Here is a 17214-nt window from a genome sequence, read left to right as displayed (position 1 = left end):
ACATATAAAGAGCTGAGATGAAACTTTGAGGAAGTGATCCCACCTGGCACTCAGTCTCCCGGACACAGTGCCAGGGAGCTAGAACAGCTTTCTGGGCTGGTAAGAATAGTACTTTGAGTTTCTTGTTTGGATTCTGCAAATATATCCAGATGGTTTCTCCCCCTGAGGAGAGAAAAAGGATTATTTGACTAAAGCACATACACATTACAGCACACCAATACAAACACTGAAAAATTCTCTGTGTCAGTAACAGGTGTTATGCCCAGACAGTCCAGGGCATTCACTCAGTTGAATGGTATGGAGCCTTCTGACATTGTATTTATGAAGAACCTGGGACACAATAGTAGCACAAGTCAGTATAAGTGCTTTATTGAAAATTACGTATGGTCAAACTGAGAAAAGGGGAAATTTGTGATTTGTTGGGTTAGGAGATTTTATAAGATTCAAAAAACCCCAACAGTTCTTAAAATACAAAAATTACAAAAAAAAAAGTCTAGTCAAACAATTCAAAGAGTAAAGTTGAAGAGAATATTAGTGATTGAAAACATTGGGAGAGAGATGTTCAGTCTCTTTAAGCAGGAATTGCAAATTAAAATTTGTGATGAGCCATAATTTAATACCCAACAATTGGCAAAAATTAGACCCTGGTAGAGTTATTTTTAAGTATTTGGTGACTATGTGGATTAGTGGAGTTGTTTATATCCTGCTGTTGGAATGTAAACGGTTTTATCTACCTCTGAAAATGACTTAACTTCATTCAGTCAAGTTGAATGTGCCATCCCCAAGGTGCAATGGTATTCCCCTTAGCGACACTTTCATATGTACACATTATCTGTGTAGGAATGTTTATGACAGTATTCTCCTTAAGAGCAAAACCCAGAACAACTCGAGGATTCCATCCACATGCAAAGACATAAATACCTTCTGAGAGAGGCTGGGGTGTAGGTCATCTGTAGAGCACTTGTCTTGTCTGCATGATGCCTTGTGTTCAATCCTTGGCACTGAGAAAATGCAAACAAAAACCCCCCAATACACGAGATACGTCTCTTCATAGGTATTCTCCATTCTGCTCAGATTAATGAATTAATCACCTGCATCAGAATCTTAAAACAAATGTTAGGGTGAGAGGTAGCAATTCACTTAAGAATATGGACAGTATGACTTCATTTTAATTTTTTTATTTTTTACTATTTTTATTTATTTATTTTTTTATTAGTGAATCACCATGATTTACAGTTACAAACTTGTGAACTTTCATGTTTGCATTTTGTTTATATCCCTCCACCAGTGCCCAGTCCCCTCCACCAATGTTCCCAGTATCCCTCCCACCCTCCCACCCCATCCCCCAGCCCTCCCCAGTTTTTATTTTTTTTAATAATTGAATCACAGTGAGATACACAGTTACACAGTTGTTGATGATTGTATTTCAGTCATATGTTCCAACACCCGATAATGACTTCATTTTTAGGCCAGAGAGATAGCACAGATGTTAGGGCCCTTACCTTGCATGCAGCAGACTCTGGTTCAAATCTCTGGCACCATATATGGTCCCCCAACACCTCCAGGAATGGTCCCTGAACACTGTTGGGTGTGGCCCAAACACTAAAAACAGAAAAAGAAAAAAAAAGGACAATATTATTTAATTTTTGGAAGTTAAAACTATAAAATTACATAATTTATATATAAGGAATACAAAAATCTGTGGTAGTGCTAGACATGTAGAGGGAATAAGTGTAGAATTCACAATACAGAGCCTCTGAGGGAAGAAGAGGACACAGATGCAGAGGGAGCATACAGAGAACTTGAGTGGATCAGTGATGCTCTACTTAAGTGATGTAGATGATGATGATAGTGGTATATTATGTTGTCTTTTTTTTTTTTGAGAGAGAGAAATATAAAGGATCAGTCCAAGGACCTTAAATATCTGAAGCTTACACTCTACCAGCCAGCCTTCTCCCCAGCCCTTTACCATTTTATTTTTCTTCATTATAGCACAGTGGGTAGGGCATTTGCCTTGCACACAGCCAACCCGGGTTCAGTTCCTCCATCGTTTTCGGAGAGCCCGGCAAGCTATCAAGAGTATCCCGCCCACATGGCAGAGCCTGGCAAGCTACCCATGGCGTATTAAATATTCCAAAAGCAGTAACAACAAGTCTCACAATGGAGACGTTACTGGTTCCTGCTCCAGCAAATCGATGAATGGACAACAGTGCTATTATTGTTTTGCTGTTTGGGCCATACCTGGCAGTAGTCAGGAACTACTCTGGGGAGGCGGGGGTTTAGGCTCAGCAGGGGATCCCTCCTGGCAGTGCTGGGGAATCAGGAGTGCAAAGCAAGCACTCAGCCCGCTGAGCTATTTCTCCTGCCCAGCCCCTCTGTTCTCTTTCCTTAAGCACTTGCTGTAAAGCTACTTATCAGGAACATCCTAATTTCTGAGGATCCTTTAAAAAGGCTTTCACTTATTCTCTTTAATTGCAAAGTTAGATATCTTTGGGGTTTGTTGTTGTTGTTTATAATAATTTGGTGATTATTGTACAAGAGTTAATCAGCTTGGTAAGGGACAGTCATGTTTCCCTCATCTTCTAGATTTCCCGTCAGACATTGCTAACAAGTCTCTCTCGGAGAGTTCTGGCACGATGCTCTGGAAATCCAAAGGCAGGAGGAGAAGAACTTCCCACCCTACTGCTGAATCCTCTAGTGAGCAGGGGGCTAGTGAAGCTGACATCGACAGCGATAGCGGCTACTGCAGCCCCAAACACAGCAACAACCAGCCTGTAGCAGGGGTTTTGAGAAACCCTGATTCCAGCACCGGGAATGTGAGTAACCTTCCTTGGTTTCTTGTCAGTCATCATGTCGGTGTTACCTTTATGTCCTTTGCCAAAGTTTCTTTTCATTAGCAGTTCATATAGTAAAAGTGGTTTAAAATGTACCTTGCATAATGTTATTATGGAAATTTTTAGTACTTATGAGAGAGCGTTTTTGCTAAGATTGCAATAAGCATGCTTCAAACTAGAATAAATTATGTAATGTTTTGCAAATTGTTGACTTTCAGGCTAAAAATAATTGTCTCTTTGTTTCTATTTTTAGCACATGGACTCATCTATATGTGCAGGTATTTATTTTCTGCATAGTAACTTTGCTACACTTTTCTCCTTGGTTTATGTCAAAGTCTGCTTTATAGCCCTTGTAGCAAGAATCTTGCTGATGCCACCAGAAATTTAGAAATCGTTCAGAGGTTCACTTTGATTTGAAAATACGGTTTTGCTGGTAAAATGTAAATGTAACTGCAGTTACTTAGAACTAGAATACCACTCAAAATTTTCTTTTTGTTTTAGTGAAGCAAGGTAGTTTTTAATTGAATGAGACTTACTTAGAAAAATGTGGGAATAGAGAAATAGGGGAAATAATGTGTTCAAGAGAGAACTCCATCTTCTCCAAAGTGGAAATAAGCAAAGAAATAGACAAGCAAGGAAAATACGTGTTCAAGGGAGAACATGGGCTTGAAGAGCAAGTGTAACCACTTAAAATTTTAGTATTACATCTATGGTGACTGAATTTCAGTACATGAAGTTAGAGGACAATGTAGGTTTAAATGTTCTTTAAATAAATCATACTCTTAAAATCTCATTTATTGTAGGTGGAGTAAATTGGTCTAATGTAACTTGCCAGGCAACTCAGAAAAAACCATGGATGGAAAAAAATCAGGCATTTTCTAGAGGTGGAAGACAGATGGAGCAAAGAAATAATTCACAGGTAGTTTGAATTTGGTTAGAGAAGTTTGACTTGCGTGAGATGTTATTGTAAATGGTATATAAGTGGGTTTGAGGGGCAGTTTCTTTTATTTTCTGACATCCTTAAAGAGTAAATTGATTTTTGTCTTTGTAATTTTAAGAGCCGGGGAGTGGGGGTGAGTGTTGTTAGCGCACACCTGGCAGGGCTCGGGGGCTGGCGCTGACTCTGCTCAGAGGTCCCCGTTGATTCTGCTCAGGCCACCACATGGTGCTAGGATGGACTCCAGGGGCCCTGTAAGCAAAGCTCGCCTTCACACCCTTGGAACTTCATCTCCAGACTCTGTTGAATTATTTGGAAGTTGAATATATCCATGACTTTGAAGTGGCAGGACCAGGGATGTGGCTCGAGTGGTCGACTTGTGTCTTACTCCCCGGTTGCTTCCCCTCCGGCACTGGGGGATGTCGCTCTCACTGCACTGTTGCACTGTTGTTCCGTCCTGTTGTTCATTGATTTGCTGGAGCGAGCACCAGTAATGTCTCCATTGTGAGACTTATTGTTACTGTTTTTGGCATATTGAATACGCCACGGGGAGCTTGCCAGGCTCCGCCATGCGGGTGGGATACTCTCGGTAGCTTGCTGGGTTCTCAAGAGGGGCGGAAGAATCGAATCTGGGTCGGCTGCGTGCAAGGCAATACCCTACCTGCTGTGCTATCGCTCCAGTCCAACCCCAGCAGTATATCCCCATCACAATTTTAGAATTCCTGGAGCTCAGGGCGACACCTTCTACTCCTCGAGGAGATCCTAATCAGTACATCGCTGATGTACCAGGAGTAGCCCACAACACTGGACGGGATGTAAAGCAGAAGGCAACCAGTCTCGATTAAGAAAATATTAACACATAAAACTTAACCTGCAATGACATGTTAGTAATCTCTTATATAAAAAGAACTTATTGGTTCCAGGGTGAGATACAACAATCTTTATACACTTCTTCCCAAGAAATTTTTTTTTATCATTTTTAGTGGATTTATTATAACAAGCAGTTAAAAGTAAATCATTCTGGGCCCGCTTTTGGAGCAGGTTTGGGTGGTGGTTGGGAAAATAGGAAATAATGGTGGTGTTAATGATGGTAGGATTGGTATTGGAATATTGAGTGCAGTAAATTACTGTGAACAATTTTATAAAAATAAAATCAAATTTAAAAAAGTAAAATCAAATTTAAAAAAAGATCAGTACTGGCCCATGGTACACATTTTTTTTCTTTAAATATATATATATTTTAAGCACTGCTTTTAAAAACAGTGCTAGGAGATTTTCCTGTGATAACAGAAATGTATACCTGAGTTTAAAAGATTGGAAAATTCACAAATCAAAAAGTCATAGGACACATTTGTTTTTTGATTTGTTGCTTTCACAGCAGCATATATTTAAAACAAAGAAAGGGACTGGGAGATGGCCCAAAGGAGTGAACTTTGTATGAGGAAGCCTTGGGTTGGAGCCCTGGCTCGCATCCCTCAATAAAGTTACATAATGAAACAGTAGCAAAGTGTGAATGTAGGCGGTCTAGGTGTAGCGATATACCATCTGGACCTTTCTGTGATGAAATGTATTGTGATATTTTATTTGATAAAAGAGTACCCTCCAGTCTTGCTTCATTTGCAATGACTAGTCTCTGTATAGAATTTTTTTTTTTTTTTTTTTTTGCTTTTTGGGTCACACCTGGCGATGCACAGGGGTTACTCCTGGCTCTGCACTCAGGAATTACCCCTGGCCATGCTCAGGGGACCATATGGGGTGCTGGGATTTGAACCCAGGTCGGCTGCGTGCAAGGCAAACGCCCTACCCGCTGTGCTATCTCTCCAGCCCCTCTGTATAGAATTTTTAAAGCTTTTCATTCTTTGTGTTTTGATTGATTTGGGATTTTTTAAGACGTACCCAATGGCGCTCAGGGCTTACTCCTGTACAGGACTGGGCATCAGACCTGGATCAGCTGTGTGCAGGCCAGGCTCCCTCCTGCCATTCTAACTCTCCAACCCCCAAGAATCAGTAACATCTAAAATAAGTTTAGGTTCAGGGATATAGGTCAGTGGTACAGCATAAGCTGCTCGTGTTTGAGACCCTGTGTTTGATCCGTGGCACCACAGTGACAAACACGCTCTACTGTATAGCTCTTGCCTTTCCTCTGCTCCTCCACAATAAATAAATAAGTAATCTTCGTTATTACTCATCCCCACATTTAGCTTTTTAGGTATTTTGCCACTTTCAAATGGAGTTTATCTTTCACAGAAGCAAGTGGCGGTGATTTCCTTTAGCTGTTTTCCTAAAAATTTCTTTATTCTTTCTTCATTGGGTAGAGTCTTCTTGGTTTTGTTTTGTTCCCCCCACTCCCCCGTCCAGCTTTATGTATATACCTCACCATTCATTTTTGGCCTGTAGCACTGTCGTCCCCTTGTTCATCGATTTGCTCGAGTGGGCACCAGTAACGTCTCCATTGTGAGACTTGCTAATGATTTTGGCATATCAAATACGCCATGGGTAGCTTGCCAGGCTCTGCCATGTGGGCGGGATATTCTTGGTAGCTCTCCAAGAGGGTTGAAGGAATTGAGCCCAGGTCGGCTGTATGCAAGGCTACCCGCTGTCTACCCGCTGTGCTATCACTCCAGTCCTTTTGGCCTGTAGAGTTTCTTTCCTTTCTTTTTTTTTAGGGGAGTGGTATACATCTGGTGATGCTCAGGGATTACTCCTGGCTCTGCATTCAGGAAATCATTCCTGGCAGTGCTCAGGGGACCATATGGGATACTGGGGATTGAATCTGGGTCAGCCACATGCAAGGCAAGTGCCCTGCTTGCTGTACTATAGCTCTGCCCATGGCCTGTAGAGTTTCTATTGAACAATCTTATGGGGGTTCCTGTACATGTGATTTTTTTTTTTTCTCCGCTCTTGCTGCACTTAGAACTCTCTTTCTTTGACTTTGTGGTCTCATTGTAATCTCTCTTGGTCTGTATCTGTTTGGGTGTGACCTTTCTAGTTTTGGAGCTCCTGTGATGTACATATTCTTCTAGATGCTATTTTCTATTGTCATTATTTTTAATTTCTTTTTTCTTTGCTGGTCGCTGGGAAGGTTTTCATCAACTGTTTAGAGTCTCTAAAGCTCAATTTCAGATTCTTCCATTCTGCTTTCAGCTTCTCTTACTGTATTTCTATTCTGTAGCTGCTCTATTCTTTAGCTCTGAACTCTCTGTCATACTCTCTCGACATTTCCTCCCTCATTTCAGTGAGTACTCTAGCAAGTGCTTTGATTTCCTCTTTCGGTAACTCGCATTATTCGGTTGTGTTAGTTCTCAGGCTGTTGTCTTGATGTATCAGTGGCGTGGATTTCCTCCATGACGTCCGATGCTCCGAGAGAGGCTGTACAGGACCAGGGACCTGGGTTGTTGGAGTCTGGTGCCTGGCCTCAGCTGTGGCTTTGGGTTAAGCAGGACCGGGTGGCTGGGAGTGTTCTGAAAGCCTGGCATCAACTGTAGCACCTGGTCAGTGACTGGGGGGGTGACAGTTATCAGTGCCTGGGCTCAGTAGCAGGAGGCCGAGGCAATAGCCAGAGACTCAAGATCACAGGTGGCTCGTGGCAGCTTGGGGAGCAGTTGAGGGTGTGTAGCTGGCGTGTTCGAGGGCAGCTGTGTGAGGAGTCTGGGCGGTGACCAACGGGACAGAGGTGGTGTACCCAGCAGCACCCCTGGGTCTGGTGTGAGCAGGCCCAGGTCTCAGCTGCCTTCACCATTGTTGGGTAACTCATGTAGAGATGGATGTTAGAGGAGCCTGGGGCTTCATTCCCAGCTCGTGATGGTAAGTGAAGGGAGCAGAATCTGGCCGTGGGCTTGCAAGGAAGACCATGAGGCACTGGGGCGCCCTTTCTAACCAACTCTGGGAAATCAGCATGGCGCTTTTTTTTTTTTTAAATTGAGTCACCGTGAGATACAGTCACAAAGCTTTCATGCTTGAGTTTTAGTCATACAATGATTGAACACCCATCCCTTCACCAGTGTCCCCAGTATTTGCCTCCCCACATCTTTATAACCCTCACCCTGCTCCCATGGCAGTTTCCCTCATACTTTCTCTGCTTTTAGGCATTATGGTTTGCAGTACAGATACTTCGACGTTACCTTATTTGGTCCTTTATCTACTGTCAGCACACATCTCCCATCCCAAATGATTCTTCCAACCATCATTGACTTAGTGATCCCTTCTCTATTCCAGCTGCCCTCTCCCCCAGCTCATGAGATAGAGTTCCAACTATGGGGCAGTATTCCTGGCCCTTGTCTCTACTGTCCTTGGTTGTCAGTCTCATATTAAGTTATTTTATACTCCACAAATGAGTGCAGTCCCACTATGTTTGTCCCTCTCTTTCTGACTCATTTCACTTTGCGTGATACTCTCGATGGCCATCCACTTATAAGCAGATTTTATGACTTCATCTCTCGTAACAGCTGCATAGTATTCCATTGTGTAGATCTACCAAGGTTTCTTTAACCAGTCATCTGTTCTCAAGCACTCAGGTTGTTTCCAGATTGGCGCTTTCTTTTTTGAGGCTACGGGATATTTGGGGCTACCTGGTGGTGCTCAGGGCTTACTCCTATCCCTCTGCCCAATGATCCCTGCCGGTGATGCTTGGTATCAAACCAGGATTAACTGCATGCCAGGCAAGTACTTGCCTTAACCTCTGTGCTGTTTCTGTGGCCCTCGGCAAGGTGCTTTCAGTCAATGGGGAGGGTATGATTTGTTGACAGCACTCAGATATGGACTGGGAGGGGTCTGCTCAGTGCCTGGAGTGAGCACTCTTAGTAATTGTCTTGCAGTTCCAGCTAGTTCGTTTTTTTTTGCTAGGTGGGGCTCTCCTTAGGAATTTCTTGTTCAGAGTCTGTCTGGGGGAAGAATGAGATTCAGCGTGGCCAGGAGCACTCCACCAGCAGGGTTTTGAAAGGGTCTGGCATGGCACCTGCTAGCAGCTCCAGCTCCTGGGCGTACCCTGTAGTGTTCTGGCCTCCCGTCCCATTGAGTGTAAAATAGTAGGGTTGGATGATGAACGCTAGGCACAAGGAGTTGTATATTGATCAGCAGCTTCCCTTCTCAGTTTTTGGATTGCTTTCCTGGACTCCTTTACTCTAATTAAGGAATTGGAGCTATTTGAATTGACCTATGGCTGAACTGAAATAAGAATGTATCCAATGGATTAAATATAAATACACTAAATACTTGCTGCCCTGAAGTCATGTACACTAGAACCCTCACATTAGACTGTCACGAAAATGAGCTGAATAATGTCCTCTTTCCTGTGGCAGACGTGAGTCATTGTTTATGGCAGGCATGTGAAGTAGTCTCGTTTTATTTCATAAAGACAAAAGACCTAAATCAAGAATTGTTTACATAGATTAGATAATCAGAGTCCGCAAAATAACCTCAGCACTGAAACTTGTGTTCAAAGTGTAATTGCTAGGCCCACCAAACTTAACTTACTGTATCAGCACTGTTGCTCTCATGACCTGTAACCCACTGGAGGGAAACAATACAGATGTGGAAACAGACTTCATTACTAGTTAGGGATAATAAAGTAAAAAAAACAGGAAAATTATGCAAATACATAGAGTACATTAAATTTTACTTTTTTTAGTGCAAGTTCATGTTCCTTTAATCAAACATTTTCCTTAATCATCTTTAGAGAACTATTGGGCAGAATTTTAAGTTAGTATTGCTCCACAGGTGTCTGGGGTTTTTAGTAAGTGAAAGCTAATTTAACATTTAAGACAAACATAATAGAAATAATGTACGTAATTTGATTACAAATTTTTTTTAAAAAAACAAAATGCAACATTCTAAAAAACCCAAAATTTACTATCATACTAATTCCTACAAATTTGCTGTGCTGCCATACACAAGTCAAAAAATTAAAGAAACCATTAAATATTTAAAAACATTCAACATCAGAAGCTTTAAAATCTTTTTTTTTTAAATCTAACTATGTAGTAGCCCCTCAAAAAGCTACAGCCTGCATTTTTTAAAAAAGTATTTTCTCTACAAAGAATTTTATCAGCTATACAAAAATCTGTACAGTTTTTATACTGAAGCTAATATTGAGCTGCACTTGAATTCACATTCTTAGCAACACAATTGCCTGAGCACACACGCACACTCCATACATATTACAGGATAGCCATTTATTCCTCCTCCTCCTCCTCTTCTTCTTCTTCCTCCTCATCCTCTTCCTCATCTTCTGGCTCATTCTTCTTCTTTGAGCCTGTTGGCCTGTGGGGACCCTTCTTTCCTACTTCACTTTTGCCCTTGGCGCGGTATGCAGCAATATCCTTTTCGTATTTCTCCTTTAGCTTCGCCGCTTTCTGCTTGTAGGGCTGGTTATCCTTGGCCGACTGCTCGGACCACATCTCCCCCAGCTTCTTGGCCGTGTGCCGATGGACAGGCCCGGGTGCTCGCTCTTTATCTTGGGGCAATACTCAAGCAAAACAGGAAGAAGGCAGACAGGGGCCTTTTCGGCACGTTGGGGTCTTTCTTCTTGCCCTTCTTGTCCACTTTAGAGGGCACATAGCTCTTCATCTCTCTGTCATAGCGGGCCTTGTCACTCTTGGCCATGTCCAAACTTGGACTTCTCTTTGGCCAACATGGTCTTCCATCTCTCCAAGCACTTCTTGGAGAATTCGGTGAAGTTGACCAGTCGAGTCAGGGTGCTTCTTCTTGTGCTCCTCCCGGCACGTCTGCACGAAGAAGGCATACGAGGGCATCTTGCCCCTCGGCTTGTTGGGGTCTCCCTTGCCCATGATGACGGGACGGCGTCTCCCAGCTTGCTGGCCTATCCTCAGAGTGCGCCGAACGGCCGTGTCCGCCTCAGCCGCTGCCTTGCACAGGCTCCGGCATGAACTGGTTTCTCCTACTTTGTATTTTGAGCCAGATGTTGAGCACTTGTTTTCTGCTTCTCATGAGTTCTTTATATTTGACTCAGTACGTCTGTGAGTTTTGGCATTACAGAGTCTTTCTGTTAATTCAGTATATATCTCCTCTTCTGTAATTTCTTTCACTTCCACGCTAAAGTCATTTAGAAATCAAATACTCAACAGTTTTTCTGACTTTTTTTTCTTTTTCTAACTTTTTAGCAATACATTCTTACCTCTGATTTGTATGTAAGTTTATTAATTACTATCTAATATTATGTGCCTCACTATTAGATTATTTTTTAATCTGTACCATGCTGTTGGATTTATAATAATTTTTAAACATTTTATTAGTATTTTAACTCTTGATAGGGCATAGCCTGTATATTCTGACATAGCCTTAATTCTGAGCCCAAATCTGAATTTTACCCCGCAGTGCTTGGTCTGGTGGTGGGGTGCCACGTCGTCGAGGAGGCCTGCTATGCTGCATGCACGTTATTTGCCTTGTCCTGTCTCCCAGGCCTCTGTGTTCATTTGTTTTTTTTAAAACTTAATTTTGTTTCTGTTTCAAGAAATTTAATTTAATTTTTCACAAATTTTTGTGGGTATGGGGTACATCAGTAGTGCTGAGGGCTTACCCCTGGCTCTGCTCAGGGGTCAGTCCTGGTGATATATGGGGGACCATATGTAGTACCAAGGACTGAGCCAGGGACAACTGAGCAAGACAAATGCATTAACGCCTCTACTATGTTTCTAACCCAGTATGTTTTTTGTTTGGAGTCACCCTTCTGGCAGTGCTCAGGGGAGCATATGCAGTGTCACAGGGATCTAACCAGACTTTAACCCTCGCATTATGTCCTTGCCCTATTTTTGGCTTTTTCAGGGTCACTTCTAGCAGTCGTGGGAGGTATGCAGTGCTGGGTCCTCAGGATGTGCTCTACAACTTGAGCTATCTCCTTGGCCCCCAAAAAGTGATTTTATATTTTATTTGAAAGATTGAGATCTCTAAGCCTGCTCGGATTGGGACTGGGGCTCCTCCACCCAGACCCCCCATTTTCCAATAGCTTGGCAGCCACACCCACAAACTGGCACCCGTTCAAGCAAATCGTTGATCAACGGGATGATAGTGATTTATTTATTTTGAATTTTATTTGTTTTGTATTTTGGATCATACCCAGCAATTTTAAGGGGTTCCTCCTGGCTCTTTACTCAGGAATTACACCTGGTGATTCTGGGGTACCATATGGGATGCCAGGGATCGAACCCAGGTCAGCTGTGTGCAAGGTAAATGCCCTACCCACTGTACTATCGCGCTGTCCTGATTTTTACATTACTTCTGAGTCTTGAATCATACTTAGAAAATACCATCTCTGGAGGATTATGAAGAAGCTTGTCGGATTTCCTCTGGCTTGTTTATGTCTGACCCTGTGCCCCCTGCTCCAGCCCAACAGCTGAGTGATTCTATTTGGAGGTCAATTTATTTTATTTTATTTTTTTTCTATGTGGTATTTATCTTATTGGATGCTATGAACAGGGGCTTTAGTTTATATTTTCCAGGTGGGTGGCAAACAAATCACCTAATACTACTTTCTTACCAGATTACTCACTGAGGTGACATAACCATCTTTATGTCCTAATAAAATTCCCTTATACGTTGATCTCTGTTTCTGGGCTTTCAGGTTTTCCTTTTAATTGTTTGTTAAGTTAATTTGCCAATTTTGGGGGAATAGATGACTACTTTGATATTAAATCTTTCTGTGCAAAAAAGCTGCACATCTTTTGTTTTTTGAGTTTCTTTTTCAGTAGTTTGGTTTTCTGAAAACTACATATTTCCAAATTTCTGTAAGTCTACATATTCTTCATATGCTAGTTCCTAGATTTTTTTTTCTTTTATTGAGTAAGTGGGTTATGGAAACTTGAGTCCTCTGATCGTTCTCACAGGATTCTCCTCTGGAGACCACCATTCAGCCACCATTCAGAGTCTATGGAGAGATAGTATAGTGGGCAGGGCACTGGCTTTGCATATAGCTGACCCAGGTTCCATCCCCAGCATCATATGTGGTCTGGGAACTGCAGGGACTGATCCCTGATATAAAACCAGTAGTAAGCCCTGAGCATTGCTGGTTGTAGCCCCAAACCAAAAAAAAAAAAAGTTTAAGAAGAATTAAATTTGCCTTCCGACATTGATAATGATGCCATATAGCCTACTTTCTAAGAATAGAGGGATTACTCGGTGGTCACAAGTCTGAGTCAGTATGTTTGATATCCTAGGGTCTGTGTACCAGCATCGCAGTCTAGGGCTGTTTCAGGCTCTGTTTACTCGCCTCGGTCTCCCTGTCTCTCGGGGTGCTGTGATTTTCAACACCATTAATGATGATTTTATGCGTATATTGTTCCAGCACCACGCTCAACACCAGTGTGCCTGCTGCTTTTTCCCGATAGTTTCCCAAGAATGCCCCCAGACTTCCCTGCCCTGTAGTCTACTTCTAGAATTAACTCTTCAGCTCACTCAATTTTTAGGTTCTGTTTAAAATGTTAAGTTTTGGGTAACTGGTTCTTCTATATTAGGAGTATAAAGTTATCGAAGGTCGACTTTAGGGGAGAGACTCTCCAAACAATAATAGTGAGTTTTGTTGAAATATTGAATGCAATCAAAGTGAAAGTAAAGTGAAAGTAAAGTGAAATTTATTAGTTACGCAGGCGGGGGGCTAAGGGTGGAGGGGCTAGGGGCGTGGAGGGGACTAGGGGTGTGGGGGTGCGGGGTGGAGCTATACTGGGATTCTTGGTGGTGGAATATGTGCACTGGTGAAGGGATGGGTGTTCGAGCATTGTATAACTGAGACTTAAACCTGAAAACTTTGTAACTTTCCACATGGTGACTCAATAAAAAAATAAAAATATTAATGATATATACTATATATACTAAAAAAAATAAAGTTATCAATGGTGACTATAAGTAAATAATACTTGTATTATTATAATATAGCAACACATAACTAATAATTTTGCTTTATATAAAAAAATAGACTTGTTCACTTACTGGGCCTATGAGGATTCACCTAGGTCCTTGGGATTAATAATTGTTTATTCTTTTTTGGTGACTGTTTATTGTTCCATAGTATGGTGTACCACAAGCTCCCTAGCCCTGGTGCATATGAAGGGCCTCTGGGTTATTGGCAGCTCTGACTACTTATGAAAATGCGTGTTAATATTTACCTTCAGGGAACTAAGCATCTTGTGTTAATTGTCATGTTTGTATTTTTTCCTTATAATGGCTTTACCAAAAATCTTAATGTTTCATAGCAAATTATGCTCTTCATGGAAATTCTAGTTGTATACGTAGACTTTTCTGCAAATATATTGTACTTGAATAAAACATTTTCTTGAAAATAATATAATCCTTTTCTATCTGGGCTTTACTTAGGTTGGTTTCAGATGCCGAGGGCACAGCACTTCCTCAGAAAGAAGACAGAATCTGCAAAAGAGACAAGATAATAAGCAGTTAAACCCCACTCAGTCTCACAGAGGCGACCCTAATTCTGAGTCTTTATATTTTGAGGTATTGCTCAAATTCTGTTTATAAACTGGTATGGCAAAAGTTTTCATTTAAAAACTTGATTTGTTACATTGTAATCAGCTTACGAAAAGTACTTGCTATGTCTTTTATAAAATTCTGGTGATGAAGAGGTTCTCCCAAACAGTGCTCAAGGGACCTGAAGCCACTCCCAGCAGTCCTTGACCAGCCAGGCCAACTGGTTGAATGTTACAGACAGAGGATGTAGGGGCGGGGTGGGGGCACCAGGCCATATGTGGTGGTGCTCAGGGCCCTACTTTTTATGTCTTGATATGTGACTCTTCTATTACATTATAAATTACTTGTCACAGTATTAAGTGTAGTCTCTTTTCTGTTGTTTGGTCTGTCAGGTTTTTTGACTGGTTGACTATCTCAGCTTAATTTGCATTGCCAGTCAGGGGGAGAATCTTGAAGAAAAAGAAAAGAGGTTATTTCACTTTCATTAATTGGGAGTTTATGCCCTGATTGCAATATTTCTGTTTCATTATTCTACCACCCTCTGGGTTGCAACCTATTCCCTGTGTAAAGAGTTCTGAATAATTCAGAGGTGGAAGGACGTGTCCCCCGGGTGGCTGCTGTGTCAGAGAGAGATAGGAGACTGGTCACGCCTAAGCCTTGCTCAAGCATAGCCCTGAGTGGAAGGAGGAACAGGTCACTGAGTTTGGGGCAGCATAGAGATTACAGGGTTGATTTTTTTAAAGTGGGTAGAATTTGGTTGTAATTAATATGGTAAGACACTCAACTTCTTTGAGTAACTTGTGTTGATCGGCTAATAGTTTCTATAAAATGGCTTAATAAATGGAGCTCAGCGTGAACAAGAATGGAGATGAATATCATGCTAAATAACCATAATCGACTTAAAAGATTTAAACATACATCTCGAGTATAGTTTATGTGCGGCCTGAATGTATTGGTGTTTGATTGCTGGCATCAAACAAGCGCGCGCGCGCGCGCGCGCGCACGCACGCACACACACACACACACACACAGTACATACATGTCAGGGGGTTATTATTTGCATTTCACCTTATGATTGGTTCCATACATACACTTAGTTAGAGATACAGTTTTCATTGTTGGGAAAATATTGGCCAGGAAGTTTTTGTGAGGGGCCTGCAAACAGCTCGGGTAAAGCCTGCCTGCTGTGTAGTCACGAAACCGTGATTCCGTCCTCAGCACTGCCGCCTCTGCCTGGTGTCATCCTCTCTGCATTACCCTGTGTGATCTCTGGTGCCACAACAAAGCACCAAGTGTCTGCTGCAGCACGGCCTCGTAACCCCCAGATAACAAGATAGCCACCCACGTGTCAGAGCACCAACTGCAGCCTCTGATCGTGACAGCTGCCACCACCTCAGGGGAGGGAGGGGAAGATGACAGCAGTTATGCTGGCACATTCTTTCTTTGTACTTTGGGTGTGTGTCTGGGCCACACCAGGTGGTGCTCAGGAACTATTCCAGTTTCTCGGCTCAGGTTTGCTCCCTATGGTGCTTGGGGGACCATGTGGTGCTGGGGATAAATTAAGGGCCCCGGCATGCAAAGCATGTGCTCTGGCCCTTTGGGCCATCTTTTGTCTCAATAAAATCCCTTTTGAGTCTCTTTAAGTTATATATATGTGTGTGTGTATATATATTTTATATATATATACACATACATCTAAGGTGAGGATTTTTACTAATGTATTTGTAGATGAAGAGATCCAAAGATGAACATTTTTGACCTGTCCCTGTTGCTAATTACATTTAATAGGAAAAAATAGATTTTTTTTTTCTTTCCTTGTTTTTTCTTTGCCATACCTGGTCGTCCTCAAGGTTTATTCCTGGCTCTGTGCTCAGGGATCATGCCTGGCAAGACTTGGGGGATGATGTGATGATACAGGTACCGTAGCCCGCTGGAATTACTCTCTCTCTCTCTGGCCCAGCGAGATTACATAATCTTTTCACACTGATTTAAGTCTGAGGGGCAGAGAACAGGAGCCATAGGTATACATAAGACCCTGGGTGATCCCCAGCACTGCATGGCCCCTGAGCAACACTGTGGGGAGGGGACCTGTGCCCCCCAGCACTGCAGGGCTGTGCCACATAGTATTTTGGTGTCCTAACCACGAACCATCCAGCGTGGTTGGCCAAGTACTGCCGGGAGTGGCCCCCAGAGCTACCTGCACACTTCTTAGGAGGCCCATCCAAAAAAATAATGACTTAAAATACCAGTATTAAAAAGTTAATTCTTCCCCCAGTTTTCACTGCTGTTAATTAGAATTGTTGTTTTTCTTAAAAGTTTGTTGCTTTGGGAACTGGAGAGTCAGTAGGGTGCTTGCCTTGTGTGCACCCAAACTAGATTTGAGCCCTGGCTCCACATAGGGTCCCCAAGCCCTGCCAGGAGTAATTCCTGCTTGCAGAGCCAGGAGGAAGCCCTGAGCACGATCAGACAAAAAGAAAGTTAACTTCTCTAAATTCTCTTTTTACTTAAAATGTGATACTTTTCAGGATGAAAACAGATTTCGAGAATTGAATGAAAATGGAACTGCTAAAGATGAGAATATTCCACAGAAACTTTCTTCAAAAGTGGTGAGTAACTTTTGGGTGAGAGTGGAAGCAGGTAAGGCGCGTGCCTTGCACAGGGCAGACTCGGGTTCAGTCCCCGGTTTCCCATCTGTTCCCTGAAGCACCACCAGAGCGTGCTCTCTGAGCATGGAGCCATCAGGAAGCCTTGAGCACCTCTGTGTGTGGCTCACCTCCCCCCCCCAATGATGAGTGACTTTTAAGAAAAATGATAATTAGCAAAATAGAACATTTAAAAAACTTAGTTGAAAAGAAATACTAAGCACAGATGTGGGGAGAGCATGGTCGAAATATTAAGAAACAGTTCAGTCCTTAATATTTCCTATGTAGAATGAAAACACAAACTCTGTAGTTAAAAGGTAAACACAGAACCATTGACATGCCACAATAAAGTCTGTACTAAAATACTGCTGAT

General features: G+C 42.3%; 1 protein-coding gene and 1 pseudogene across 2 annotated transcripts in view; one reads left to right on the top strand and one right to left on the bottom strand.

The window, feature by feature from the left end:
- Nucleotides 1-17214, top strand: part of SECISBP2L (SECIS binding protein 2 like) — a 69322-nt gene that overhangs the window by 22425 nt on the left and 29683 nt on the right. For both annotated transcript variants that reach the window (XM_055130499.1, XM_055130498.1), the window contains 5 exons: nt 2587-2816; nt 3088-3112; nt 3638-3753; nt 14092-14226; nt 16725-16805. In XM_055130499.1, coding sequence (XP_054986474.1) covers nt 2587-2816; nt 3088-3112; nt 3638-3753; nt 14092-14226; nt 16725-16805 — 587 coding nt within the window. The remainder of the gene's footprint in view (nt 1-2586; nt 2817-3087; nt 3113-3637; nt 3754-14091; nt 14227-16724; nt 16806-17214) is intronic.
- On the bottom strand, nt 9942-10915 carry LOC101556809 (high mobility group protein B2-like; annotated as a pseudogene).

This window comes from Sorex araneus, chromosome 3 (genome assembly GCF_027595985.1).
Source record: "Sorex araneus isolate mSorAra2 chromosome 3, mSorAra2.pri, whole genome shotgun sequence".
Taxonomy (NCBI): domain Eukaryota; kingdom Metazoa; phylum Chordata; class Mammalia; order Eulipotyphla; family Soricidae; genus Sorex; species Sorex araneus.
The sequence above is the reverse complement of the archived record's forward strand: the minus strand, read 5'-3'. Positions and strand labels throughout refer to the sequence as shown.